The sequence below is a fragment of the Limanda limanda genome, chromosome 8, assembly GCF_963576545.1.
Source record: "Limanda limanda chromosome 8, fLimLim1.1, whole genome shotgun sequence".
Taxonomy (NCBI): domain Eukaryota; kingdom Metazoa; phylum Chordata; class Actinopteri; order Pleuronectiformes; family Pleuronectidae; genus Limanda; species Limanda limanda.
Genome location: NC_083643.1, coordinates 16041155 through 16068150, shown reverse-complemented (window position 1 = coordinate 16068150; position 26996 = coordinate 16041155). Strand labels below are relative to the sequence as shown.

General features: G+C 40.9%; 2 protein-coding genes across 3 annotated transcripts; one reads left to right on the top strand and one right to left on the bottom strand.

Moving 5' to 3' along the window:
- On the top strand, nucleotides 1-10641 carry c8h15orf39 (chromosome 8 C15orf39 homolog). The gene is made up of 4 exons (XM_061076604.1): nucleotides 1-281; nucleotides 3294-6483; nucleotides 7283-7317; nucleotides 8774-10641. Exons 2-4 carry the CDS (start codon nucleotides 3336-3338, stop codon nucleotides 8777-8779), a joined length of 3189 nt encoding a protein of 1062 aa, XP_060932587.1. The 5' UTR covers nucleotides 1-281; nucleotides 3294-3335; the 3' UTR covers nucleotides 8780-10641.
- Nucleotides 10642-11787: 1146 nt separating this feature from the next.
- On the bottom strand, nucleotides 11788-23937 carry arih1 (ariadne ubiquitin-conjugating enzyme E2 binding protein homolog 1 (Drosophila)). Of its 2 annotated transcripts, none has more exons than XM_061076602.1 (14): nucleotides 23461-23937; nucleotides 20450-20517; nucleotides 20208-20355; nucleotides 18296-18388; nucleotides 18153-18208; nucleotides 17466-17532; nucleotides 17204-17310; nucleotides 17031-17073; nucleotides 16847-16918; nucleotides 16314-16444; nucleotides 16025-16082; nucleotides 14317-14580; nucleotides 13709-13821; nucleotides 11788-13626 (listed from the first exon to the last, which is right to left on the bottom strand). In XM_061076602.1, the coding sequence occupies exons 1-14, from the start codon at nucleotides 23746-23748 to the stop codon at nucleotides 13542-13544; spliced, it is 1593 nt and encodes a 530-aa protein (XP_060932585.1). In that variant the 5' UTR covers nucleotides 23749-23937; the 3' UTR covers nucleotides 11788-13541. The 2 variants fall into 2 exon arrangements, with proteins under 2 accessions (XP_060932585.1, XP_060932586.1); XM_061076603.1 differs by having other exon boundaries at nucleotides 14317-14577.
- Between the last annotated feature and the right edge of the window lie 3059 nt (nucleotides 23938-26996).

The following is a 26996-nucleotide window of genomic DNA, read 5'->3' as shown; positions in this document are numbered from 1 at the left end:
AGCAGCGTGGACGCAGGACGCGCCGCTCCAGCCTCACACCCCGTGCCAGGCCTCCCTCTCTCTCCCTCTCTCCCTCTCTCTCTCTCTCTTCATATAGGGACTTTTCGTTTTTTTCTTCTTCTGGCGCATCCGGGCCTGACCCCAGTCCACTGTGTGGCGAGCAGAGACAGAGACAGAGACAGAACCACAGGCTGTAGGATTGTTTCCCTCACTTCTTCTCCTGAGCAGCGCTGGTTCATGGAGTCTTTGTGGAAGACACCTTTTGGCGTCACAGCAGCGAGGTAAGAAAAGTTTGATTTACCGCTCAGACCCGCTCATGTGAGGGAGATAATCTGCTGCAGATTGCGAAAGAGGGGACGAGCAGAAGGGGCAACAAACAGGAAAGCATGTGGAACTATTCAATACAGAAGTCAACGCGTCCGTGGCAAACATTTGTATCCAGGTTGCGTTTTTACGCACAGCCTGGTTTCAGTTCCAATCGTGTGGAAATGGCACTTTCGCAGCTTAGATGGGAATTACTTCTTCTGATTTTAATATTTAAATCTTTGTCTTCCTTTCTTTGTCTTGACACTGTTAAGGAAAGTAAATGTCATGTGTTTTTTTTTTTTACTCCTGGTCAGCACGTACACTCGCCCCACAGTCTTCTTCAACCTGTCTGTCAAAACAAGCTGACAAGAAACTTTTTGGAAGTTCCGTTTTTTATTTTGAGTCAATCTTGACACCATTTCATGAGAACTTGTCGACATCCTTCTTGGACCTGGAACAACTTCGCTTGTAAGCAGATTAAAGCTTTAACCGTTGTTAAAAGACAGGCTGCAGGGAAATGAAGATTTTCCCACTCTCTCTTCCACCCACGTGGTTTTGTGCGTTTGGACGGTTTGCTCTAGGAAGTCTCCATCAGCCCCGCGTGCCCCCCCCACGTATTTGGGAGCACAGACGCCTACGCACGCACGCGCATGCACGCACACGCACACCCATACACACACACACACATTGTGTGTGTGTTAGAGCATTACACACACACACACACACACACACAGAGAGTATGTTGCAAGCACCTTTGCGCGCAGTTTCCTCCACACGCATGCAAGCCACAGATGTCTTCGCTGAGGGCAGATAAGCCATCTCTCTTTTCTGAAAGGTGTCAACAGGATGAGCTGATAACATCTGGCAGGACTGATGTGTTCTCACCATCACACTGGATTCACAATTAACGAGGGTTTCTGTCAGAGCAGCAAACTCCAGAGGTGTCACAGAGATCGTCACTCTTTCAGTTCAGACATATTTTGCTGACATGTTCATTAGATCTGAATTTGGAATTGGCACATGCCATCCTTTTGAATGTGCTTCTCACATGCCGTCGCTTTAGGTTCAGAGAGAGGAGCCAATATATTAACAATAAAAACAAGTCATTATGCAGGGTGGTTGCCTGGCCGGTTCTTGCAGATTCTTGTGCGGCAGAGTTATGAGTTCATCACGTGATGAGGTCATCTTTCTTTCTCCTCCTACAAGCTGACACACTGTCAGATAACATGCGCTGCCTTCAAGTGCCCGTGGGAAAAGCCAGAATTGGGAGATAAGCATGGAGAAGTTGGTTTAATTGGTAAAGCCCATTTCGTACACAGAGGTAGATTCAATGTGCTGGAGAACGGCATTAAACACATCACAGAAATCAATAGATGGAAGGGGCACAGTCAGGGGAAGATATTTATTTCAACTTCAGTGTATACACATGTGACAGTTTGAATGGACTCCTGCCCCCATGCAGCCCTTAACAAATAATTAGTTTTGTGAATGAATACTGTCTGACACATACTAATTTCCCATACGTTTTTTAATAGACTAATATGAGACCAGCAGCAGCACAAACATGTATTTATCATTTGTCATAAGGACTTAACACATGCGTCATTTTAATAATAACTTCAGCTGCACAACAAGAGAGAACTTGAGTTGAAAAGGTTGTGGAAAAGTTTCACGTTTGTATCTCTGCTCAGAAAAGTTGCATTTATTTTTTATGATTTTATTTAGCTTTCTAGATATTGCAAATAAATGTATAGTAAATGTTGTGGGTATTGTATGATATCGCAATTATTTGTTTAAAGTACCAAAGAAAATCAATTGGGGGAAAAAAACCCTGTAGATAATTAATCAGCAGCTATTTGGCACAGTTATCATCATTTCAAGAACTATTAACTGGTTCCAGCCACTTTTACGATTCAGACTGTCAGTCAGACAAACCAACATCAGCGGACCACAGTGTGTTCTTAAAAATTATGAGCGACAAAATAATCAGCACATTAATTCAAAAAGAAAACAATAGTTACTTCTTTGGAGAGCGGTGTGTGTTAAAAATTAACTGTTTGGTAATGAAATGCAGAGTAGAAAGTGTCAGGTGATAAGTTCTGCTTTGATCAAAGTGAAATTGAACCTTGGTCAAAATAATTTCATGACAAATTCCAAGTCATTTTCATAGGACCAAAATTGTAGCAACATAAAAGTGTACATGAGAATTATTTGAAGTTAGTGTCATTGTCGTATCTTTATAAAATAAGTTGCAGTCTCAACACTGAAAAGCAGGAGTAGTCAAATTGTAGTTAAAAAAAGGTATTTGTGTCGGTTAAGTAAATGTTTATTCTCTTTCAAACATACATTTAAGGATAACATATTTTGTTGTAATCCTCAGCAATCCATTATTGAATTGCTGAGTCTATAGGAAGAAGCTTTCTGTTATGTTGCGATTCCACTTAGTCATTTAATTATTAGTTATTTGAAAGATAATTGAATGTATCTTTAAAAATATGGAATATAAAGTGTATATCCACTGTATTGAACATAACCTTTTTTATTATATGGCCCTGATAGTAAAGAATGTAACTGACATTAATGACCCATTGTAAATTGAACCCAGGAAAAACCCAAGTATTTCTTTAATCTAACCGATGTCTTCCAAGGGACAATGGGTCGTCCCTTTCCTTTGCGTAAAATTCTGCCCTAAACCATCACTGACCGTATGTGTCTATGAAGGGAACATAGATGGATTTCACCACCAGTGTGTATGAACTGATAAGGACGTGCGTGTGATACATGAAAAGCCACAAGGTTGCGAAAAGGCCTCAAGCCAGTAGTTCAATAATGAGTGTTTATTTTTCTGTTATGTATTCTGAGTTCATGTTTACTGACGTGGCTGTATCCCAGCTAATGCAAGAGACTGATCTCTTGAACTACTCTAGAAAACATCTTTAAAAAAATTACCATGTATGGTGTGTAATTTGATTTTTTCTGTTTTTTAGATCTGGAGCCACATCCTTGAACCATCACAACAAAGTTACAACATGATGAACAGCCAGGCCATACATACCCTCGTGGGCCCAGCGTTTCAAAGCAAGATGCCTTTATTCGACGGGACAACAGCAGCCACAGTTCTGTCAAAGCCACAACATATGCCCGGCTTCCTGGATAAGCAGACGCTGCAGTACAGCGGGGCTTACTTAACTTACGACCCCAGAGGGAAGGACGAAGCAGGATTCCCTCCACCTTGGAGCACCTCAAAGACCTCGCTGCTGGATGGCCGAAGTCCTATGAGTCACCTCTCTGGCATGGAGGGACAAAACCACATATTTTACAGGCAAGACAGCAGTTCTCCAGAGGAACACCATTCTCATGCTTCCTCCCTGTGCCACAGCCCAGCTAGACAGGGCTTTACCTTATACACTAAAAGTCCGGAGATGGGCAGCCCCACAGCTGCTCTGAGGAGACCAAAAAGCGGAGGTGAGAATTCATCTCCTCCATCCGAAAACTCTGTTTACCTAGCAATCCCGAAGCCGGTTTACAGACATACACCCTGCTGTAACGAGCTGGGCTGCATGATCGGGCACCGATACAGCGTGGAGCACGGCTCTCCGAGGATACCAAACCCTGTATACAAGCACGACTGGATGCAAAGTGATGCTCACTACGCTGAAAGACCGGCTGTCCAGAGAAAGACACAAGAAGTGCTGCTGCAGCAGAGAGGCTTACAGTTTGATCCCAGTGCTGAGCAACTGAAGAGGATCAGTGTGGAGACGTACAGTCCAAGTGCGGGGAGGACATTGCCTGCTGGGATTGACCCCAACTACGGCAGTTACCCCTGCACCCCGACTCGCACTCTATTTGGTTCTTTAAGCGAGCAGAGCCAACGGTTACAGTCTTCCCCTAGAGGCTACCCCAGCCAATACCCCTCCCATCCTCCATACGAGCATATGACCTCAGAGGTTTATCAGGAACGCTCTCCCATGTCCAAATATGGTCAGATAACACATCACCCAGTGTTTTACTACCCCCACGCAAATGAGGAGGTACAAAACAGCACACGGTGTAAAAACATGGGCAGTAAGCAGAGAGATGTCCCTGTTATTCTTAAACACACAAGCTCGATCCCCAGGGAGCATTACATCGTGCCTCAGTCACTTAACGGTGAAATTCCTTTGCCTAGCACTGAAACATTACCAAATCATTCCTTCATGCAGGGCTTCGACTATCCGTGTTATGCAGTCCCTAGATTTAATGTAAACGCAAGCCATATCAGAGGGCCCCAAAAAAGGCCACATGCATCGCCTAGTTTTCACAGTAATGGCATAAATCTTTCCCCAACCAGACAATATATGAATCACCCCTTAACCTCTGCAGCCAACCCACATAAGGACAGTCCCAACCGCAGCCTGCACGTCGCCCAGTCACAAATTCACTCGCCGTACCGTGGCATGGATCTAACCAGTCCCACCAGATGTCGGAGCCAGCTTGGCCTCTCGCTTCCCATGATAAATGTGAACAGAGCTTTCCCCTCGCTCTCCAGCTGGCACATGGACCCACACCTCCTTTCACCTGGTGGCTTGAAAAGACTCATGGACTCCTGCGAAGCCCAGGCGACGCAGCATCCTGTATCCACGGCGACATGGCTGCCCCAGTCTCCCAGTCACAGCGCTGATCGCATCCAAGCAGCTGTAACCAGTAATGCCAATGTCAGACAAATTATTTATTCCCCTGCTAATGCAGCAGGAGGTAAGGACAACGCCCCCACGTCTACTTCAGGAACCTCGGTTCTTAAAGGTCACCTGAAAAGAAGCATTTCTCACCCATCGCCACCTGTCAGAATAAAAGAAGAGGGAAGGGATTTATGTGAAGTGGGACTCATGAAGAAACGTCAAAGGGTGGAAATGGAGAACGTACAAGCAGGAAATAAAACTCCCTCTCCTCCGATGCCTGTCATTGACACCGTCTTCAGCCTGGCACCGTACCAAGCGTACCTGCATGTCTCGAAAGTGCTATTTCCTGTGAGAAGCGTCCAGTCCTCCGAGCCCAAGGCAGACTTCAAAGCAAAAAAGTCAGATGGAGACGAACAGCGGCTTGTTGTCTGTCCCACTCCCAAAAAAATCTGTCCAGATCCACCTAAAAGGAAGCCAGTTGTTGAAACCTTTGAACAGAAAGATATTAAAGTGGAACAGGTCGATCCATCGTACACAGTCGAGTTTCCTGTTTGTCAGAAGGACTGCATCAAAGTAACAATCAAACAAGAAGCGGAAGAGGCCGATTCTTCTTCTGACTGTGGGCACATGTTGGTGATAAAGAAATGTGAACCAGATGAACCCAAAATTGAAGCCTCGGTTGCAGATGAAGACGAGACTTCGGATGAGTCAAAAACCGTTGAGTTGAGTCGACCGGCGAGATCGTTTTCTGATGGTGATGCAAGCACGCTGAAGGAGCAGGTGTCCACTCTTCCATCCGAATCCACTACTCCCCCTCAGCCACCTGAGAGCAAGCTCAATTTCAAAAACATTCCTCCCCAGTGTTTAAAACTTTCCAGCTACAGAATCATTCTCCCTGATATGAAACATTCCAGCCCTGCTCCACCACCACCACCTGAGAAACCAGAAGCTGAAATGATTCCAAAACAAGTGCCAGTCCGCAAGCGTTTCTTTGAGTTACACAACTCCCTCTGCAAGCTAATATCAAAATCTGTGTCAGCCTCTTCAGAACAGGATCTCAGAACCTGGTTGACCCAGTTGCAGCTGACGGAGCCCGCAGCCACTTCTACCAAAGTCCAGAAAGTGTCGTGTCTGTTGGGTGCGAGAGCCCGAGAGGTGTGGCTCAACGAGGAGATGAAGTCAGCTCTCCACGAGGTCCTGGAGAGGCTGAAGGAGTACACCTCCCAGGAGCTCTGTCCCTTTCCGCACGTCATGCGGACGGGGGCGGTGTTCCTGCCCATGCTGGTGATGAAGGAGCTGCTGTTCCCGATGGTCCAGGTCAGCTTCATCGACCAGGTCATGCACGAGCACAAAGTGGCTCTTCGGCCCACAACGCTATCCGAAGAGAAGATCCTCATCCAGCTTCACAAACGGGCCTGCTCCTCCCGCCTCAGGAGGCTGATGTCCCTCAAACACTTGCCCGACATCTACGCCGACGTGGTCAACCTCTTGTATTACGCTTGTGTCTGCAAACACCTGGGTAAGTGCATCTAAGAGTTACTGAATTTCTTCCTATTAAAAAAAATAGTAATGGAAGTTTCGAACGTGTTTTTTGAAAAATGTTTTTTCCTTTTTCCATACTAATGTCACTCTGGGATGTAAAACTGCCATTTAGCCTCTTGGTACAGTCAAGACACACACAGGAGACATGTTACAATGAGCAACAGTTGTGTTAATTACCCCTCCTGGGATATCCTGGACACCAACCACCAGTGACGAACACTGACGCAAACAAATGTTGGTGAAGGAGCCAGGAAATGAAAGAGAATAAACATTTACTTAACTGACACAAATCCCTTTTTTTAACTACAATTTGACTACTCCTGCTTTCCAGTGTTGAGACTGCAACTTATTTTGTCAGTAAAGTTCCGTTTATTAGTCTGGCAGTGATACAAATCTAAGTCATGAGTTAAAGTTCTGTCTGTTCTTAATGTTGGTAATAATGGATCACAAGACACATTGAAATGATTCATATGATGCTGTTTCACGTACAAATCTTTGTTTCCTGACACGTGTTTCTTTAGTGTGATCATTTGTTGCACTGTGTGCGTAACATCACGGCCAAAACTATGGCGCGTCCTGCCTTCCCTTGCACATATTTGGAAATCCCCTTTGGGTGTGATTTAGAGATTTGCCTGGATTTTAGAATAAAACATTTTATTGTTTTAGTTTTGTATCTTTTAGTCATATTTTCTGCATTTCTGGCCATTTCTTGTAAAGAGCAGAGCAACATATTCACTCAATACATATTCAATATAAAATCCATTTATTTTTTACAGAATCCACTTCACCTGACGTCCAAAAGAGAGTCCAGGTATATTAATTTGTTTTCTGTTGTCCCTCAATCGCCGTTTCTTTGCTTTTTTTCCCTGATTTGGAAAAACACAAACAATTTCTGCTCACTAACAATGACCAATCGCAAGAAGCTGCATGATTACATTGTTATAGATGGGTAGAGGGAAGGGGTGCAGAGTGTGGGTCCAGCTGTTGGGCCATAGCACAAGAGGAAGGAAGTGACATTCTGCAGCGCACAGAGGATCGGACTGAGCACTGGCACGTTTCTGAGCCCTTTGTGTTTTCAGAAGATTGTGATCATGGTTTCACCATCTGCGCTGAGTTTAAAGGACAAGACTGGTGGTGTTCTGTTTCGTTACAGACAAATCAAATGAAACGTATGAATCTTTAGTTAGTTTTGACTCATTTCAGTTGAATATTTGGTTAGTTTGCATTTAAAGCTGCAGGAGAACAAAAATACAGTCCGTGCTGATCATAATGACCTCAGTATAGTATCAGTCAAATAATGCCTGTTGCAAACTAGACAATTTTCAAATCTCCAAGGCAGGGTTGGTTATTATTATTTGGTTATTTGTCGAGGTCCTTTTCATGTCCTGATGGCCTATAATAAATAAACCTGCCTGTGGCCCTTGCAGGACTGTAATAAACCAATCGTTCCATTCAATACCAATGAAATGATTGGTCGGCGTACCTGTCAGTCACTAACTGATCTTCTTGATTTTCATTGAAAAGTTTGCCCGCCTTCTCTTCTGTCCATGTGGCGTGGGATCAATTCAATCTTTTGGTGCTTTCCTTGACGCCAGGGAGCAATGTAGAGCCTCGCCAGACTTGTCCTTTATGTTTTACCCTTTTTACTTTGTCAGCTTTCATTTTGTTTGGCACACGCTAATCGCAGCTCAATGCATTGGGTTTGATCAGGTTTCTGTTCGGTGCTGACTTTATGCTTGGGAGCTCTTTGCCGTGGTATCTGAACATTTCCCCCGACTCGATGCTGTTTCATCCTCGGCTGATGGCATCCCTTGTAGAAGCTGAGTCGTCCCCCCCCCCGATTTCCTCCCACAGACTTCTACTCTCTCTCTCTCGCACTGCAGACTTCTATTCTCACTCTCTCTCTCTCGCACTGCAGAGAGGGTGATTCATGGTGCGGGATTCTGCCATCCAGTCACCATATCTACTGATATTAATAGAACAGGTTTCTCCTTGTTCTGGTGTGCAGAATAAGCTTGATTTTATCAACCTGTGCTGCTGAGGTGTTGGATTTTGTAGTTGGTAGCTTGGCTTTTTGGGGATCATCTCCATGGTGTTTTTTTTTATTGATAACGTGTGAACGTCCTTCTCTCACCTGCTGTCCAAATACGCACTAACCAAATTCTTTTCAAGCCTTAACGCTTCCCGTTCTCTCAGCAAATTATTTGTTTTAATCATGTGGCACATTTGTGTAATGATTTGACTTCTCCTTATTCCCTGTGTTGCAGGATTAGATGTGGACGATCCTGCTAACGGGGAGAAAGACGACAGTAGTGAGGAGGCCCCAGAGTTCTCAGACATCAGCACTTCACCGGCCTCACCCCCAGAGTCACGCCAACTGAGCAGCCCAAAGGACGTGGAAGTGAAACCAGATTTGAACCCTAACACAACAAAAAGCAGGGTAAAGAGCAGCTCCAGGCGCAGGTTTCTGGACAACAGTTTTTCCGATGAGGAAGAAGCAAGCGACTCAGTAAAGAATGTAATAGAAGAATGCAAAAAAAACTTGAGAGCCAGTCAGTCTGAAGCGAGTAAGGACAGAGGAAGTGACGCCGAGGTTGCAGAGCCGGATTCTTCACTAATTCCACTGAGTCCACCATCTGAGAATTCATGGATGTGTCCTTTAACCTTGGACGAGCTTTCTAAGTCTCCCACTGACACGGAAACGGAGCAATACTCCGTTCCACAGCCTGCTCATCAGTCTTTAGTACCAGCCAAGGCTCAGGTTAGATCTAAGACTTGCTCAGGCGTGGTTCTCAAACTAAGAAGGATGTTTAGCGAAGGTCTCAACAGAAAAAAGGCTCACTACCAAGCGGTGTCAGACTCTGGGACATATGATAATCCTTCCCTCTCCAAAAGCCAGGGTTTGGAGGGAGACGAGAGGACGCACCAAGTGACCCACAAGTCGAGGAGAACTGGTGGCTTCGCTCACGCCATAAGACCCCTCAGCAGCTCTTCCAAAAGAAAACACCGATCCCTCCTGAAGATCAAATACTGTCCCTACTTGTCTGCCTGCCACAGCGCTGAGCACAGGAGGCGATGGGTGCTGCGTTCGGCCGTGCACAGGGCTAATAAGGCCCTGAGGATCTACTACCCCGACCTGGTGGGAAAGAGAATCCACCATCTGTATGAAGAAGACGACAAATCCGAAGTGTGGTATAGTGGAGAGGTGCTGCGTGTCCATGAGGCCAACACGAACCCTTTAAAGACTTTATTTGAGGTCAGGTATGACAGCGAGCCAGAGTGGAAGTACTTCTTAGAACTGCTGATAGACTATAAAAAAGGCTGGTTAAAAATTGATGACTAGTTCTGTCATACAAATGTCACTGTGCCCGTTTTGTTTTGGTGATTGTGCAGATTGAAATGGGTTTGCTCGCTGATAAGCCTTAAATTATCTTCCTTATTGGCCTCCTGAATAATGGCAGGTCAGCTAGGTCACTTTTGAGTCACAGGGCACATTCTTCTTTAAAGACGTACTTAGCATCATGTTGCTAAACTCTTATCATTGACTCATCCGGTGACTCTGGTTTATTCACCGATAAGTTTCTCACAAAGGACAGCAGCCATAAAGAAAAAAACAAAAAAACGCATCCTTATTCCAAAAATATATGTAAAAAAGCATATGTGAAGTTCTGCATACGACTCAAGTCATAGATACTAAGCAAAAAAGTAGTATCTCCCTTTATGTGCTACTGCAACAGAAACCAGCAAATTCACTGTCAGACAGTGCGAGCCACCATGTGTTTATGGGTTCACAGTAATAGTGCCAGTGATGAATGTCGTGATAGCAGACGGCTTTTGTTTTTTAACCCTGATGATTGTGGTTGTGCGTTACTGAGGCTGGACGGACTTTTAGATATTCTGTACTGATCTGCTCAAGTTGTCTTTGTTGACACGCAGGCTGCTGAGATGTTATGTCGCAGTGTTCTTAATCACTGTGAACCTGAAGTCTTCACTTCATTGTATTTTATTTTGAATTTTTGTATCATTTTATAAGACTTGTGCAGACTGAATTGTTATATTTCTTTCACTGTTGTGATAAATAAATGGAGTGATTCCATGTTATCTCTCTGACATGGCTTCTCACAAATACACATTTGATAGTTTCATTACAAATGTTCTTTAAACCATGTTGCACAATCTCAATCAAAAATACATTTCACATATTGCGAACAGATGTTACCACTGACCGTACGATCTTATCTCAAACCGTTAATGTGGTGTGATAACTAAGTCTTATGCAGCTTAAAACTTTTAACTTCTCACGCAACAGATAACGACTGCCAGTTTAATCTCTTCCGTCACATCAGTGTGGGTGTCACGCTGTAAATGACAAAGCACTTTAAAAAAAAAGAGCCGTTCCTTCTGTAAACATTACCTTTTAAGGGAAACCGTGTCTTTGTCCCCATCCAGTGGCAAAGTTTGGAGTTGCAAAAAAACTATAAAACTCTGCTGCTGCATTTGCAGGGAATGGGAGAGCTTGTACATGTGACACATTAAAAACTCAAATATTCATTGTGGAGAAAGATTTTTTTTTTCTTCATTTAATTAAAATGGCTGTCGCCACAACAAAAAGCATCGTGTCCATCAAACAACCACCCGTGCCAGAACAATGTTTGCAACATTTTTGCACTTTAATATTTTCTCCAAAACAGACAACTAATTTCTCCCACATTTTTACACTAACAGGAAATAAAACACCTTTTGATAGCATAAAGAAAAGATATGTAGAAAAGTATTAAAAGTTTTTGGATGTCTCAGATTAATGTAAGTAGCCGCTTCTGTTACTTCAATCATTATGAAATGTTTATCTACTAGCAGACACAATGAAAACAGAGCGAGCCCTGGAGAGCTTATTAGTCTAATGATGGTAGCGATAGTTGCCGTTGCCTGCAAGACAGATTAGTGAAAAGAGCCCATCTTTTAGATATCATCCTTTCAGCTCGTGTCGTCATTGGTTTGTGACTTGAGACAAAATAAATTGAAAAAAGTGACATCAAACAAACAACCACTTGATTGTTTATCGTACAATCTGCAAAGTAAAAGTGGTGCAAAACAAGCAAACATTTGAGCCTAAAAATCTGAATGATTCCATAAGTTACCTATTGAATTTCACGCTATTCTGGAAGACAGCTCTATCTAGTTCTGTAGAACACTAAGTCGCAAAATGCATCATGGATGTTTGAGTTCTTAATATGATTGAGACCAAACCTACTCTAATGACTCACACAGTACTCCCAAAAACGAGATTTCTCATGACATTTATTCAAATAAACAATACAGTTTATAATTTGCTAGGATAAAATAATGAGTTTTAACACATAAGAAGCATTTGGGAGAGATTACCCCAAAGATCGGAAACTGGGGTAAAGGATGTGTTTTAATGATGGCTGATACTTTGGTGTCATCTCCTGACTTGTATCAGTGCCTGTGTATACATGTCCCCTCCAGTCGTTCTTGTGAAGACTGCCATATTCCAGAGACATGGACGAGCATCCACAAGCAGAGAGCTTGACAACCAGAGCAACCACCACACAGAACAATGCAAAATCTGGAGGGGCACTGACATTTCAATGTTGAATCCTCAACCTATGTGCGAAAAGAAATAATACAGTCTTTAATGCAAAAGCATATCAGCGTTATAAAACAGGCCTACAACCTTTGAAAGTTTGCCCTATATTCCTCATCTGCCAAAGAATCACGCAAGTCCATCTGTGTAGCTCTGTTTAAAGCAATGTTCAGTCTCACTGCAAGGCTAGAGATCGCTTCAAAGAGGCGCGGCCATCGTCAGCCCCGTCCCGTCCAAGTCTTCCCTGCGTAGCAATGCAAATGTCTGACCCTGTTTGACAGTGATCCAGCCAAATTAGCCGCACTACAAAGCTGTGCTGTCAGTACATTCCATTACCTTCCTTCAATCCCCAAGGTGCAAGCTATGCTTTAAGAGGGCTACTCCAAGCCATGTTGGTAAAAGAGAAAACGAAAGAAGCAAAGAAAAAAAAAAAAAAAAAGAAAAAAGAGTGAATGTCACTCAGTTTGGCTCTTGCAAATAATTAGTAATCTTCTTAAATGTTAAACACCTCTAACAACAACTAAGAGGGTACAGCAAACGGTTAGAATAGAGGGGCAAGGAACCGGTGCGTACGTCCTTTCCTTTGTACTGTAAAACGGAATCCTTTATATGATCACTTGGCAATTAAGAGAAATCCTTTCCATCAGTCCCCATCGAGATCCACTGATAAGGTGTAACTTGTGCACCGCTCTGAAGAGACTGAGGATGATAGGGCGAATGCCTTATTGCCAAAGACCAAACCCCCACAAACTGTGGAGGGATCACATAGACTCAACCTACGTGGCAAGTACAACTTCATCAATATTGGAAAAGAATAAATATTTCAAAATTTCAAAATTATGCAAACACGTGCCACTCTTGCTCTTTAACTTCCATGCATATGGACTATTTACAAATTGAAAAATACAGACTTGCTATTTTGTTCTTTTGATGGTTTTTTTTTCTCCCCACCCCCTGAAATGTCTTTGCCCCTTTGCAATCAACCACCCAGACAAGGATCTCATCACATATAGCAGACATGGCCAGGACAATTAAAGCTGTGTTGAAAACATTTTCACACTTATGGGAAAACAAAAGTCAAAATCAAAAAACAGAAAAGATTCACAAGCAAAAAACAGGAAAATAAGATAGTTCAGGGGAGGTGTTACAATACAAGCCAAAAAGATGTAGTTGTTTAAGATGGATTTTCTGCTTTCCCAAGACTCCACTCTGTTGCTAACAATACTGTAGTACACTTTCTTTTTATTACTCTACCTTTTATTTAAATATAATTTACTTTTAAGATTTTGTTAAACAAATCCAGGAAAAATGATGCAAAAGTGGTTGTTTTGCCAAAGGAAGGCGGCAGAAGGCCAGTGCTGCCCTGTTAAATTGCATCAGCGCTCTAGTTTGTCAAGATACTCAAGAGTCCGTTGCATTGGGATGTGTCCTCAATCCTCAATGTACTCCCACAGGTCCCTCTCATAGCCTTCATGCACGTGCTGTAGCAGCACTCTTCGCCTGCTCTCACAGTATCTAAAGACACAAGAGACACTCATTTTAGTCCAAGAATGCACAAACAGTGGAAGACGTGGAATACCATTTCTCCTTCACTGACCTGTACTTATCTTGTACTTTCTGCTTGATATCTTGCAAGGAATCCTGGGATATGTCCCGCTCTAGGTAGCCAGACAGCGTCTCAGTGGCGTTTTCCAGGTCTGCCTGGTTGTTCTGTTCAAACAAAAAAAGCGACACACAATATTGGTAATATAGTAGGGTTAGTATAGTATGTAGGATGATGATAGGGTTATGCTTTGTAGCAAAATTCTACATTTTGTGTGTTGAAAAGTGGTTTTACAATTGTAATATTAAAATGTTATCGGAGTAAGACCAAATATGAAAATATGATATCTCAAAAGACTGAAACAAAAGTGTCGTCATATATATATTAGTTTGTTACTGCTCCCAACTATAAGTAGAGAAAGCTCTGGAAGCAATTATTGTGATTCACTCAACAACCACTCAACCGATCAACTTCAAACCTTGTGTGGTGATGTCACCGATTACTCCATCAAACGTTGTATGCTTTCTCTAGCCCATTACAGTACATGAGTAAGCTTCTGCTTTCCTTGTTAAGCTTTGAGTCAGATTCTTTGGTAAACAAACAGGGCTTAGTTCAGATGTAATATAAATCTCATCAACTTAAGAATATTATATTGCTCATACCTCAAAAATAATGGACTGGTTGTTCTTCTTGAGGTAGAAGGCAAAGACGTAAGTGAACATGAGTGTGGAGCGGCACTGGCACAGCACATCCACTGCCTTCTTCAGAAACTGCACCTCAATCCAGGACATGTTGTGCTGCTGCATCTCCTCCATCTTCTGCTTGACCTGAGCATACAGCTTGTGCTCAAAGCGCAGGCTCTGCATGTGGTTCATGTAGCGGTTGCAGTAGAATAGGTACCGCTGCAATGCCGCCCTGGATCGCTGCTCACACACATAGTATGGAACCAAATTTTAGATTTTACTCCAGTCTAGCTCACAGGTACTGGATAACCAGCTATATATAATTAAACATCTAGTTTGTATAATGCAAACATTTCAGGCAATACATAATTTATCAGTGTGGGACAGTTAACCATGTTTGTTGAAGATGTAACAGACATTTATGATTTCAGCCACAAAACACAAAGCACTGAAGCAGTAAGTGACCAATATTGATTATGGGACACAGCAAGTAAATAGTCATTTCTTATAGTTAGTGTGTTGGAAGCATTAACATGGGCAAGTAAGGAGTTGATCAACTTGTGACAAGGGCCAAATTGTGATCACCAGATGAGAGTTAGGGCATCTCCAAACTGTCAGGTGTAGAGTGATGTTTCTGGTACGCAGCAGTCAGTACCTCCCAAAAGTGACAACTGCTGAATTGGTGACAAGGTCATGGGAGCCTTTGGTTCATAGCTGTGCATGGGGAGGGAAGGCTGGCCTGTGTGGTCAAATCCCACATAAATGCTTCTCTAGCGGAAATGCTGGTTATGATAGAAAGCAGTCAGAACACACATAGCATCACAGCTCACTGTGTAGCCGCAAATCAGTCCACAACCGAAATTGTGCACAATGGGCACATTGTGCTCAGAGCTGGACCATTGAGCAATGGAGGACAGTGGCCTGGTCTGATGAGTCATATTTTCTTTTACATCATGTGGATCGTCGGGGTGCATCATTTACCTGAGGAAGAGATGGCAACAGGAGGCGCCATGGGAAAAAAAATCTAAAAAGATGAAGCCGAAGGAGACGGCGTGATGCTCTGAGCAATGTTCACCTGGGAAACCTTGGGTAGTGGCATTCATGTGGATATTACCCTGACACGTACCAGCAACCTTGACATTGTTTCAAACTAATTAAACCCCTTCATGGCAAGGAAATCCATCTTAAACAAGGATAACCTGCACTGCCACTCTGCAAAGACTATGCAAGAATGGTTGGGCTTGGATATTGGATAGGTCTCCAAATTCAAAAGATTTTGTGCATTCAATTCTTTGACAGTTCAGAGGTACTTTGGCGAGACCTGCATATTTGTCAGGTGGATTTAATGTTGTGGCTGATCAATGTCTTTTCAGGCCAACACAGCAGCATTCACTGTATTAATGTTTTGTACAAAAATAACTGATGAGTTTAAACAGATTGCTTTGGAGATTATCAAATTGTATAAATTTCTTCTGGATTTCTTGAATGTGAACGTGTGAGCCAGTGCAGAAGGACGGAAACAATACTTGCAGCGTGCTGCTGCATCTGTGTTTATAAATGGAAGTTACATGTTTTTAATAAGACTGAATGCTGCACACTGATATTAAGTGATTATGTTGCAAATATACATCAAAGATAAACACAGTGTGCTAACGTTTTCAATATGACTTTCAGGATCATTAATTACCTCTTGTGCATCTCTGGCTGCCTTGGCATCATCTTCATTGTAGCGATTGCAGTTGTACCTGAAACAATACGACCATTAAAAACGTTTTGCAGGATAACACACATTGCTACTGTTGAGAGCGTTCCATAAAGACTGGCTGCTGGCTAAGCGGCTGACTCTTCATTTAAGTCCAGCCAGACCATATTTCCTTAAATACAAAGCTTTTATTTACCATCAAAACTTTCTTGAAGTATAATCCAACTTGGAAATAGTAATTTACTCATTTGCTCTCTAAACTGTCAGTTCTTACCAGGCTGAGCCATGGGGCTCCCATGGACCAAGGCACACCCAGCAGAACTCAGCTTTGCAGTTCTGGTTCCGACAAACCATATGATTGCAGCCACCATCTTTCTCAATGGTCACATGGCATTTTGGACACTCCTGTCAGTAGAGGGGATCATGATTTTTGTAAATATCTGCACGAGAGCAATTTCTTTTTCACAAAAAAACGGAAAAATAAAACATATACAACACTAAAAGCAAAGAGGAATTTAAGAGAAATACTAAAAAAATTACTTAAAGGACAGTAGATGTTTATTTTTAAAGACGATAAGTCTGAAGTTTTGTCCAAAACATTAATGAAGGCCTGGTAGCTTGGAACTGGGAACATTATTCAATCAAACGAGTCATTTGACTGTAATACATGATTTAAAACCCTTAAAAACACCTCGGTGCTCATTTCAGTATTGCCACAATTGAAATTTCTCTGATTCCATCGCATGGATTCTCTACAATCATGAACCAGTATCTGAGGAAACCTAACAGACCTTGTTGATTACATACCTTAGTATTTGCTGCAATCCAGTTTGAAGTTTCACTGTCATCATCACATTTCTTAATCCATTTTCGCAGCCACTACAAAATAAATAAAAGAATCATGTTAACAGCAAATGTTGATTTTAACTCAAGATGAAGAGATAGTTTAGGTCTTTCTGATAAGAAGGTGCTAAGATCTCTGCTGACTTACCTTACACTTAACAGGATCGTGCCAGTTCTCTCCACAGTTGAAACTGCAACAACAGATCAGAAAAATAAGTCAAATTCAAAAACCACTGTTAAATGGACAGAGCCGACAGTCAAGTACCGTACAGTCATTTCACAATAGTCTTATACACAATTTTTTTAAACAAGCTCTCGTACCAGAACTGACGACCACACTTGCACCTCACTGGTTTGGCATCTGGGTACTGGACTTTGACAACGTGATGGCAGTCTGGCGCAGGGCACCACTTTAACAGTCGATTGCACTAGACAGAATTAATGAGAGACAGTATATTAACTCAGTTTCATGGATGCTATGTTTTTACAGGTTTTGCATACAGATAATCTGATGACTCAAAATCATTTAAAAAAAGATATTATTCATATCCATTTTGAGGAGAAACAACAAATCAAAGCTTACCTCTACAAAACTATTTGTAATTAGATGCTGGTACTTCAACTTCACTTTTGAATCTGTTATGAGGCGCCTATAAGAAAAGTCAAATCAATTATGATTAGTCTTCATTACAGAAAATGGATAACTGATCAAAACCTTTTATGCTGAATTGCACCTTCTTAACAGCAATGCAACAAACAAACAAAAAGTCACACAACTTTGTTTTTCCTTGAGTTAACATTGCCCCAACAACACATTTTATATTATTACAAAACTAAGAGCTTTGATGCAGGCTACTAATACGGAACAACATGAACATTATATGTTGACATGGGGAACATGTGTGTCAGTGCATGCTGCATCCTTAACTGATGAGTGACACCCCGTTTAGGTCTCTTGCTAGCTTGTGAGGTCAGAATGTAGGCTAAGACAATTACTGTCAGCTTTAAAGCGTGTACATGAGATTAGTGTCCTTGCTTCCAATATGGAGGTACGTTTCGTTGGACAACAGGCTGAACATAAGTACTGTGAAGCAGTGGCCTGATCGAAAACAGAGAAATGTCAGGTTTAAATTAATCCAATTTACAGTTTATATTCCTGTAAAACCGCATGACGGATTAAAGGACAATCGTATAAATGTCCCCATGCAGATTATTGCTGACCAATGAAAAAAGACATAGGAAAAAATACAAGGACAAAACAGATACTCACATGACTGTGTTGTCATCAACCAAAATGTCACAACTATGAGCGGGACAAGAAATGGTCTGAGAAGAAAACAAAGGAGGCAAATCATTAGTCAGACAGCGTTTACTTAAATGACTGAATACATCTCAGTAAATCTCAGTGGGTACCTGTCCCATTCCTTCTTCTATGATTTTGGTGGTCAGGTAATCTCCCCAGCACTGCATGCAGAACTTGTGTCCACACTCCAGGCCGGTGAAATACTGTAGGAGAGAAGGAGAGAAGCCTCTATTGTGATTCCAGATAAGACAAACAAGGCGTCTCATGATTATAACCATATGAACTTTGGTGACCAGGATAGTCAGTGATGCTATTGAAAGAAAAAAAAATCTTCTTGTTGACAAAACAGTTTTGTTTTTACAAACTGTTTTTATAACAAAACAGATAATTCTGTGCTACGAACTCCAATGTAAAAATATTATACTAAAATATAACGGGTGGGATAATTATTCTTCTCTTTCTCTCTGACAATTTAATGTTTAATACACTAAATCCGCTCCTACATGAATTAATCATTTGTTGAGATAATACACTGTATTATATGATTGAAACCATACACTCACACATTTGATTCATTTGTAGAGATTTGTTTTAACCTTTGAGCTTCTCCTGCTGATAAAGGATTTAATAACACTATTTCCCAGGAACCCTTTTACTCTTCCACGGGAGGAGTGTTTCATTGGAGGGAACCATGTGCTTCAAAACATGATGCACATGAATATATATATATATATTCATGTGCATCATGAATATGCACACATATACATATATATATATATATGTTAATGAAAACAGGAACTTCCAGCAGAAGGCCTCTTCAACAGTTATATTTCCTCCGCCTGTTCATACATTACAGTGTTGTCACTGTTCTACTGTTTTGCATTTCACTTTTTATATCTTTTATTTTTATATATATATATATATATATATATATATATATATATATATATATATATATATATATATATATATATATATATATATATATATATATATTGTTTTTTTATTGTTTTTCTTATGTGTGTTGTATTTATTGGGTTTTTATGTTTCTATGTTCATTGTATGCACCAATAACCAGAGCAAATTCCAGGTAGGTGTAAACCTACTTGGCAATAAATACCTTCCGATTCTGATAGTTAATGGACACCCTGCACTTTTGGCGACGTCCACATAACATCTTGTATTACTTTTTAAACCAATTTTGAGACAACATCATTTGCTATGATTGGTAGAAGCACAATCACTTGCTATTTCCTGCTGAAATTGATCAGCATTGCTACTAAACAGCTGTTCAAGTAATGCCAAGTGAGAGGGAAATGGAAGCATTAAACTTTACAACAGTTATGTAATACTTATAACACAGTTTTCCGAGTTTTTTTTGTATTAACAATCTTTACCTACAATTGGAACAACTTACTGTTTGAGCATTTTTATTATGAAAAACCTGCCTTGACATTTTGCTATGGCAACCCTGACTGAAAAAGCAGGAAGGTAGACATCTCAGTACAGGCTCCTTCTCGGTTGATATCATCTTAGCATGTTATCCCTATACGCACAAGACATGGGTACATGTTCCTTGAGCAACAAGGTTCCTGGTGTGACTCCCTGAGGCCAAAAAAATACTTTATGATACTTTTCTTTTAGCATGAAAACTAAAATCAATCACAGTGCTGTTTATAAATCTAACCCACAGTATTAAATACTGAGTTAAATCAAGTACCTTTAAGTTACATGCTATCTGTATATCACAGGTGTCAGACGACAATAATCCTGGTTCTTCATAATAGATAATGGGTTAAATAAAACATAACTAACCAAATAAGATTAAAGGTCTGTGACAATGCGTCAGTTAGGGGACCCCTTTAAATGAAACAAATTAAAAGCAAATCTATTTGTGTTATTGTGCCAAAAAAAACCTAAATTATCTAATAATTCAACATAATCTCATCATAAAACTACATTTTACAACTGAGCACACGTTCAGCTCCTGCAGCGTAATACAAGTGTCATTACAGGACTCACAGTGTTGGGGAAGTTCAGATAGCAAATCTGACATGGCAAGTCCTGTGCCGATGATCTAGTGTTGATTGCAGGACGGATCCGGGGCTTCTTACTGGGGTTAATGACATGACACTCAGAGAAAAGCTTGTCCAGGTTACCATCAAAATACCTGTATAAATGAAAAACAAACCAGAATTTTAAAAAAGCATTGAGAAAGTACAAAAATGGGGGAAAATTTTTTAATTTGTAATGCAGATTGTTACCTTTCCATAAGCTTTTCTTTATCCCAGTTGAAGTGACTGAGAAGGATGCGTGTTATTGTTGCAGGATTCTGAATGAGGGAAAAGGGATTGATCAGAAATAAACACAAACTTACAATTAACTACTACCAAAGAGGAACCTATGATGGTCCCTCTCTCTCAAATTCAGATCAATTAAGACCACTGTTAGACAAGACTGGTCCAACATTATAATAAATTAAGTCAATGAAATCACCTATAATAGTTGTAGATTTAATAGTTCTCACAATACGATTCACCCATGTATGATGTTTGGATTTAACAAACATCTGAAAAGTAATTCATTAGAGTAAAATACATTGCTTTACCATCATAAACGACAGCCTCTTAAGTGACATAACGTTCAATCAACTTGTCTGACACTATCTGAAAAAATGTTCTAAATTAATCAGCAAGAAGTGTACATGCAGCTTAACATTGCTGTATTATGTGAACACGAATGAAGGCAGTGAATACTGGGTATTGCTGAATTAATGAAGTTACTACCTGAAGCCGGAGTCAGCTGAAAGTCACTAATGGAAATCTTCAGCTAGCAAGTGGCACATTTTAAAGTGAAGTTGGTGGATTTGTGCTCTATTTGCATATTCTCTATGCACACCATTAGTTATTGACCACACCATTAACTGTACAAGCCTACTCTCTCCTGATAGTTTAACTTAAAAGAAAACCCCAACATAAAGTATCTTAGTAAATTGCTTGGCCAACAAGAGCCACAAAAAGAGCATTGGTGTACCTTGGTATATATTCTATAGGTCCATTTAATATTGCAGAGATACAATAAATATGTGCTCCTACCACCAGTTCCGTGGTTCAGGAGCAACACAAATACTCAATTATATGCTTAACTCTTGACCTGCATGTGTGACTATGTGATGAGAGTGGAGCTGGTGCTTTTCTCTGTGGCATCCATTCAAGCTGAAAATTATCAGAAACACAGTTGTGCTTCTGATAAATGTTTATATTGTTCTGAGTCAGGGCTGTCATATGCTCATATACATGTTCTAGCTTTTGTGTGTAGTCAAAGAAAATAGTATGTCATTGTCTGCAAGCTTAACTCGTTGATATGATATATATTTGAAAAAAAGCCATCTCAGACGGTGGCATGAAGTGAAACCCGAAGATGTTTCCCTCTGTTGGATTAGCTGGAACCCACAAAACAGTATGGTGGTTGCGTCTTATTTGACAAGTAGTGACAACTGTGTGCAGAGAGCAGACAGGCTGACAACAGACAAGTTTAATTAGGGCCCGTTATCGAGTTGATTAGTTACAACTGATAAAAACAAACCACCAGCACGTTTCTAATTTTAACCAATGAAGCAACAATAAGTGCCAGCTAAAAATGTGAGGCTGCAGCTGACTGTTTTCTGTTGTTTACCAATGATTATTAGTGTTAAAGCTCAGTAAACCTATAAATAATCAAAACTAATCCTCAAATAAATTAAAATGACCAAATACTTTCTCACTGTGCAGCTGTCAATAGGAAATATACTATTTCAAAGCACTTCACAGAGCCTTCAGTTTTGTAATTGTTTATCAGAGATTCATAGAGCCACATGTACATATATAAAAACATCTAGTTTAAATAAGATATTAAAAAAACAATAATACTATCAGTGTCTATGTATCCATAACGTATGACAGTGTGACAGCATACTAAAATGACCACTTAAACTGATCCAATATGACAGCACTGAAATAAATGTTTTAATGTACATTTTGTGGTGGTAATGAATTAGTAAGGTGCCGATTTAATTTCATAATCATTTTAGGGGATGTAGTTTGTGGTGATGTTTATCTGTACCGAGTTATCTTTCCTGACAGCGTTTTCAGACACCAGGCAAAACCTGTTCATGTGCAGTCACAAGGCACCAGAAAATCTTGTCACATATTCCACACTCACAACCTTGATTTAGAACACAGACATTTGATTTTAGTTATAAGTTAGTGTTTCAAAAACCTAAAAAATAAAGGAGTTACACATAAATACTATTTATAGCAGAATCAAGATGTCTGTTTCTGCTGTAGAAATAACTCCCATGTGGCTGCACTGTCTCCACATAACTTACCATTGATATAATCTAGTTCTATAGGCTTCTACATAGTGAATGATGACACTCACATGTATGTGATACGAGCTGAAGGCAACGCAATTTCTTACAATGGTCAAAAGTGACAGATTTATCAGGAGCACTTTCCATTTTATTCTGTTCCCAAGTGAAGCTAAAGGAAAGGAAATGGAGGCTTCAAGTAGACGCAAACCTGAAGCACTCCATTGAGTCCCCCCTCCTCAAATCTGATCTTTAATGGCCAACAGATTTCAATGTCTTCTTACGATCCACCTATCCGGCCGTTTTACTGGAAAGAGTCGCCATGAAACAGTTTGTTAACATAAACGCAAGTCACCTAGCATGGAACTTGCTAACCAACTCGATGACCAAGCCTTTCGTCCAACACTGGAATAACGTCCACGGACATTCGATTCTGTACGTTTCTTAAGATTCAGTTTAAATCTGCTCGACTAACACACCTCAATAGTCATCCAGCCCGACTTGGCAGTGACCTAATTGGAGACTTAATGCATTTAAAGTCAGGTGCTACTTAAACGGTTACAGTTGGCTAGTTAGCAAGCTAGCTAACTTGCGAGCCATCATTAGCTTAGCAACCGTTACTGCCAACTTCTCAATAGGGATGAGACTACTTCCTGGAACACTATTCGTTTAGAAATGGTTGCTTAAATGTGCAAATTCAAAGTGGTCCACGTCTTGGTTTCAATGGAACCGCATACAAACGGGGGTTTATATTAGGAATAAATATATTTTTTTGTCTAGAGTAAATCGGGTCACTGAAACTGCCAACTTCCAGCAAGTAAACTACTCCTGCCATGCTAACAGCTAAGCTAACGTCCAGGGCCTGTTTACGCTCCAGCCAAGCCCGGACCCCGGTCTTTCCTACCACTGACACAACAAAATACCCACCTGGATGACCTCGTTGACCTCCTTGATACACTCCACCATATGCTGGAGGATCTGCTCGGCGGTCAAAACCTCAAAGCGGTAGTCCTCCTCCTCTTCCTCGCCGGGACCGTGGCTGCCTCCGCCTGTCTCCCCGCATTCGTCTCGATCCCCACCGGCCACCACGGGATCGACCAACTCCACCTCTCCGAGCTCCAGGGTGTCGTCCTCGGGCTCCTCTTCGGCGCTGTCCTCGCTACATTCCTCCTCCTCGTCGTCGTACTCATAGTTATAACCCTCGTCTGAGTCCATTCCTGGGGTGGATATCAAACCCGCGACACGCACACCAGAGGCTCTGCGGTGTGTGGGATGTCGACCGAGGAACCGAGAACGAGAAAAAACTATACCAAAAATTATCCGAGCCTGATTTCAGCTGCAGCGAAAATAACACAGTAAGGGCAAGCTCAAATCGTGGCAGCGGTAGCTCGCAAGGCACTTCCGGTGTCAACAGCAACTGCCACTGATATAAAGGCAGCTGTCTTTGTTGCCATACTGTGTAGAGGCAGCTGCTTTGGCTGCCACACTGTTTAAAGGCAGCTGCTTTGGATGCCACACTGTGTAAAGGCAGATGAGATATAATAATGGTTCATGAAAGGTTATTAGTTTAGCTCTCGCTGGTTGGACAAAAAATAAACCAAGAAAAGCTCCACATTTATCAGATCCATATGCATGATCTTGGTTGTCTATGGAACGGAAACTGGTTACATCACCTTGACATGATTTACCCAGAGACTGTTGTGTGGATCGGAAAGTACAACTGACTTAGTATTTGTAATGTAAAGAACTCTAGGCTAACCCACCTTGAAATTATCTCTACCACGAGACCTAAAAACAAGTGAAGGAAAGACATTTTCTACAAATTTTTGTAGATAAATGGAAACTGACCATGCATTCAAAAAACTATCTAATTTGGATATCTGAAGAAAAAGACATGATATTGAATATGATAAAGATATGCATTATAGCCTACATAAATATAGTGTCTTTAATTAAATAATTAAATCATTTAATTTAATTTTTGAATACAGTTAAAAAACAATTACTCAGCAATATGAGGACATAATACATAAAAAATAAAAAAGAACATCTTTGTTCTCCTTAATCTATAGGGAAACCTATAGCCCAAGTGCTCATCTACAGTATGTGGTGACTGGTCAAGTTCTTTGGCTTTCAAAGAAATATTATTATTTTATTTGTTCTGTGTCGCCGAAAGGAGTCTGAAATTGGGCACAGGCACATCTTATAATGGATCAGTTGACAAAAATAAAATAATTAATATGGCATGGACCCATAAAATGCTTAATAAATCTTATTTAAGTTTAACTAAACCCCTTTAAAAACTTTTTTCATTCAGAGGAAAACCAACATATCTGGATATTTAGTAGAGAAAATATTTTTGGGGGAATTCGGCCATGTTAAAATACAGTACATACAGAAAGTATAAGAATAAAACAGATGTGAAAGGATGACACCATAACTGTGCGCAGTGTCTCAACCATCAATGCCCCGGAACAATAACAAGCAAGTTCGCAACTAGTCCAAATCTCCCTGAATGAGTCACAAACAGCGGTAGTTGCCCTCAAACAGGGCGGCAGCAGCTGCAACTGCCCCCGATCAGCAGAGGCAACTGTGACCGCTGCCTCGATGTGCGGGAGTTTCTGCTGCCACCGGAAGTGCCTCTACGAGCTGCCGCTGCCACGATTCGAGCTCGCTGTCTCTGAAATAACAACAAAACGTCGCCGCTGCTCAGCCAACAAAGAGACACAGCGTCACCCGCTGACGGCGGCCTGACGTCAGCCGGACTGTACGAGACCAGACTCCAAAAAATGAAGGACATCTCCATGGAAAACTTTTTTTTCACCCAGACATGCCTTTATAACGACTTCAAACACGCAATTTATAATAACAATAATAATAATAATAATAATAACATATTTATGGTCCACAACAGCTCAGTAACGTCGTGAAAACTATTAGAAGAATGATTGTTGTGAATAACGATAGATAGAATAAACCCATGTGATATAACGATTCCTAAATATTCTCATTCCTCAAACTGATAAAGTAGGAAGTAAAGAACAAAAGAAAATGCATCTTTGTAATTAAATAATCAAGTTAAAAGACATTCAGTGCTGTGAAAAAGTATTTGCACCCTTCCGGGTTTCTTATTTTTTGGCATATTTGTCACACTTGTTTCAGATCATCAAAACATTTTTTATATTAGACAAAGATAACCCGAGTAAGGGTTAGGGATAATTTAAATTTCATAAACTAATTAAGTACACGTGTAATCAAAAATACCAGTAATAAACATGTTAACAATCAGCTGGAAAGTGTCGGTCTTGCATGATGGGTTTTGACAAAGCTTGTTCAGCAAGTTTCCCTGGAATTCTTATGCTACTGGGTATTTCATAACTGGCCTAATTATCTCTCTGTTATTCAGGCAGATGCAAAGGTTTGTTGAATAAAATTGAAAAGGCAGATGTCTGGAAACCCTTAGTCAGCTTTTGTCTCATTTTTCCGAATTCTCAAACTGTCAAACTCCTGCCGTTGTTACTTTTGATTAAACAATCTCATCCTGTAAAGCTTGATTAATGTTTGGACTGAATATACTAAATGAAGTATTTTTCTTTTTTTTTTCTTTTCCTCGAGGACTTCCACCGGTTTCAGTTCAGCTCACACGTACACAGGCACTCACACGTACACAGGCACTCACACACACACACACACACACACACACACACACACACACACACACACACACACACACACACACACACACACACACACACACACACACACACACACACACACACACACACACACACACACACACACAGATATGCATCCAATAGTGATCAATGTGTTTCATTGGCACATTGTTGATGATCATCCCTTGTCAGAGCTGCACCACTCCAGATGAAGTGAGCTGTTAAAAAATCAGGAACAATAAGAGTTGTCTGCACAGCTTACTAGTATCCTAAATGTTTTCAACAAAGATGGAAAACAATAAAAGTTGCTTCCACCCTGAACAAAGGCATCTGCCTGTAATTCAAGGGGTTTTCCAATGGCTCACATCAACTGAATCAGATGGGAGAAGGGTGATCTCATTTGCCAGGTTGAAGGGACTAAGGTTCCTGCCTGCAGTTTTATGGTCACGCAAAATCTCAAGGATATGGACAAATTAAAAAGCCAAATGAACCACATTTACTAAAGATTCATATAATCTCTGTGTGATCTTCAAAAACATGCTCTTGTTCAGATTTTGTACTGCAAATGGTAACAAGGTTCACTTTATCTACTGATCTTTCTTATCCAAAGGGCTTCGTCAGCTGCATTACATTTCTGAGCTCAATATCACAATACAAGAAACTCAATTTTGAACAGTCCCTACAAATTTGGAAAGTTGTATCGATTTTGATTCTTCCACCAGGACAATCTGAGCTGTTGACGCTCTTCTACAGAGGGGAAACCCCCACAGGAACTTTAATGCCAAACTA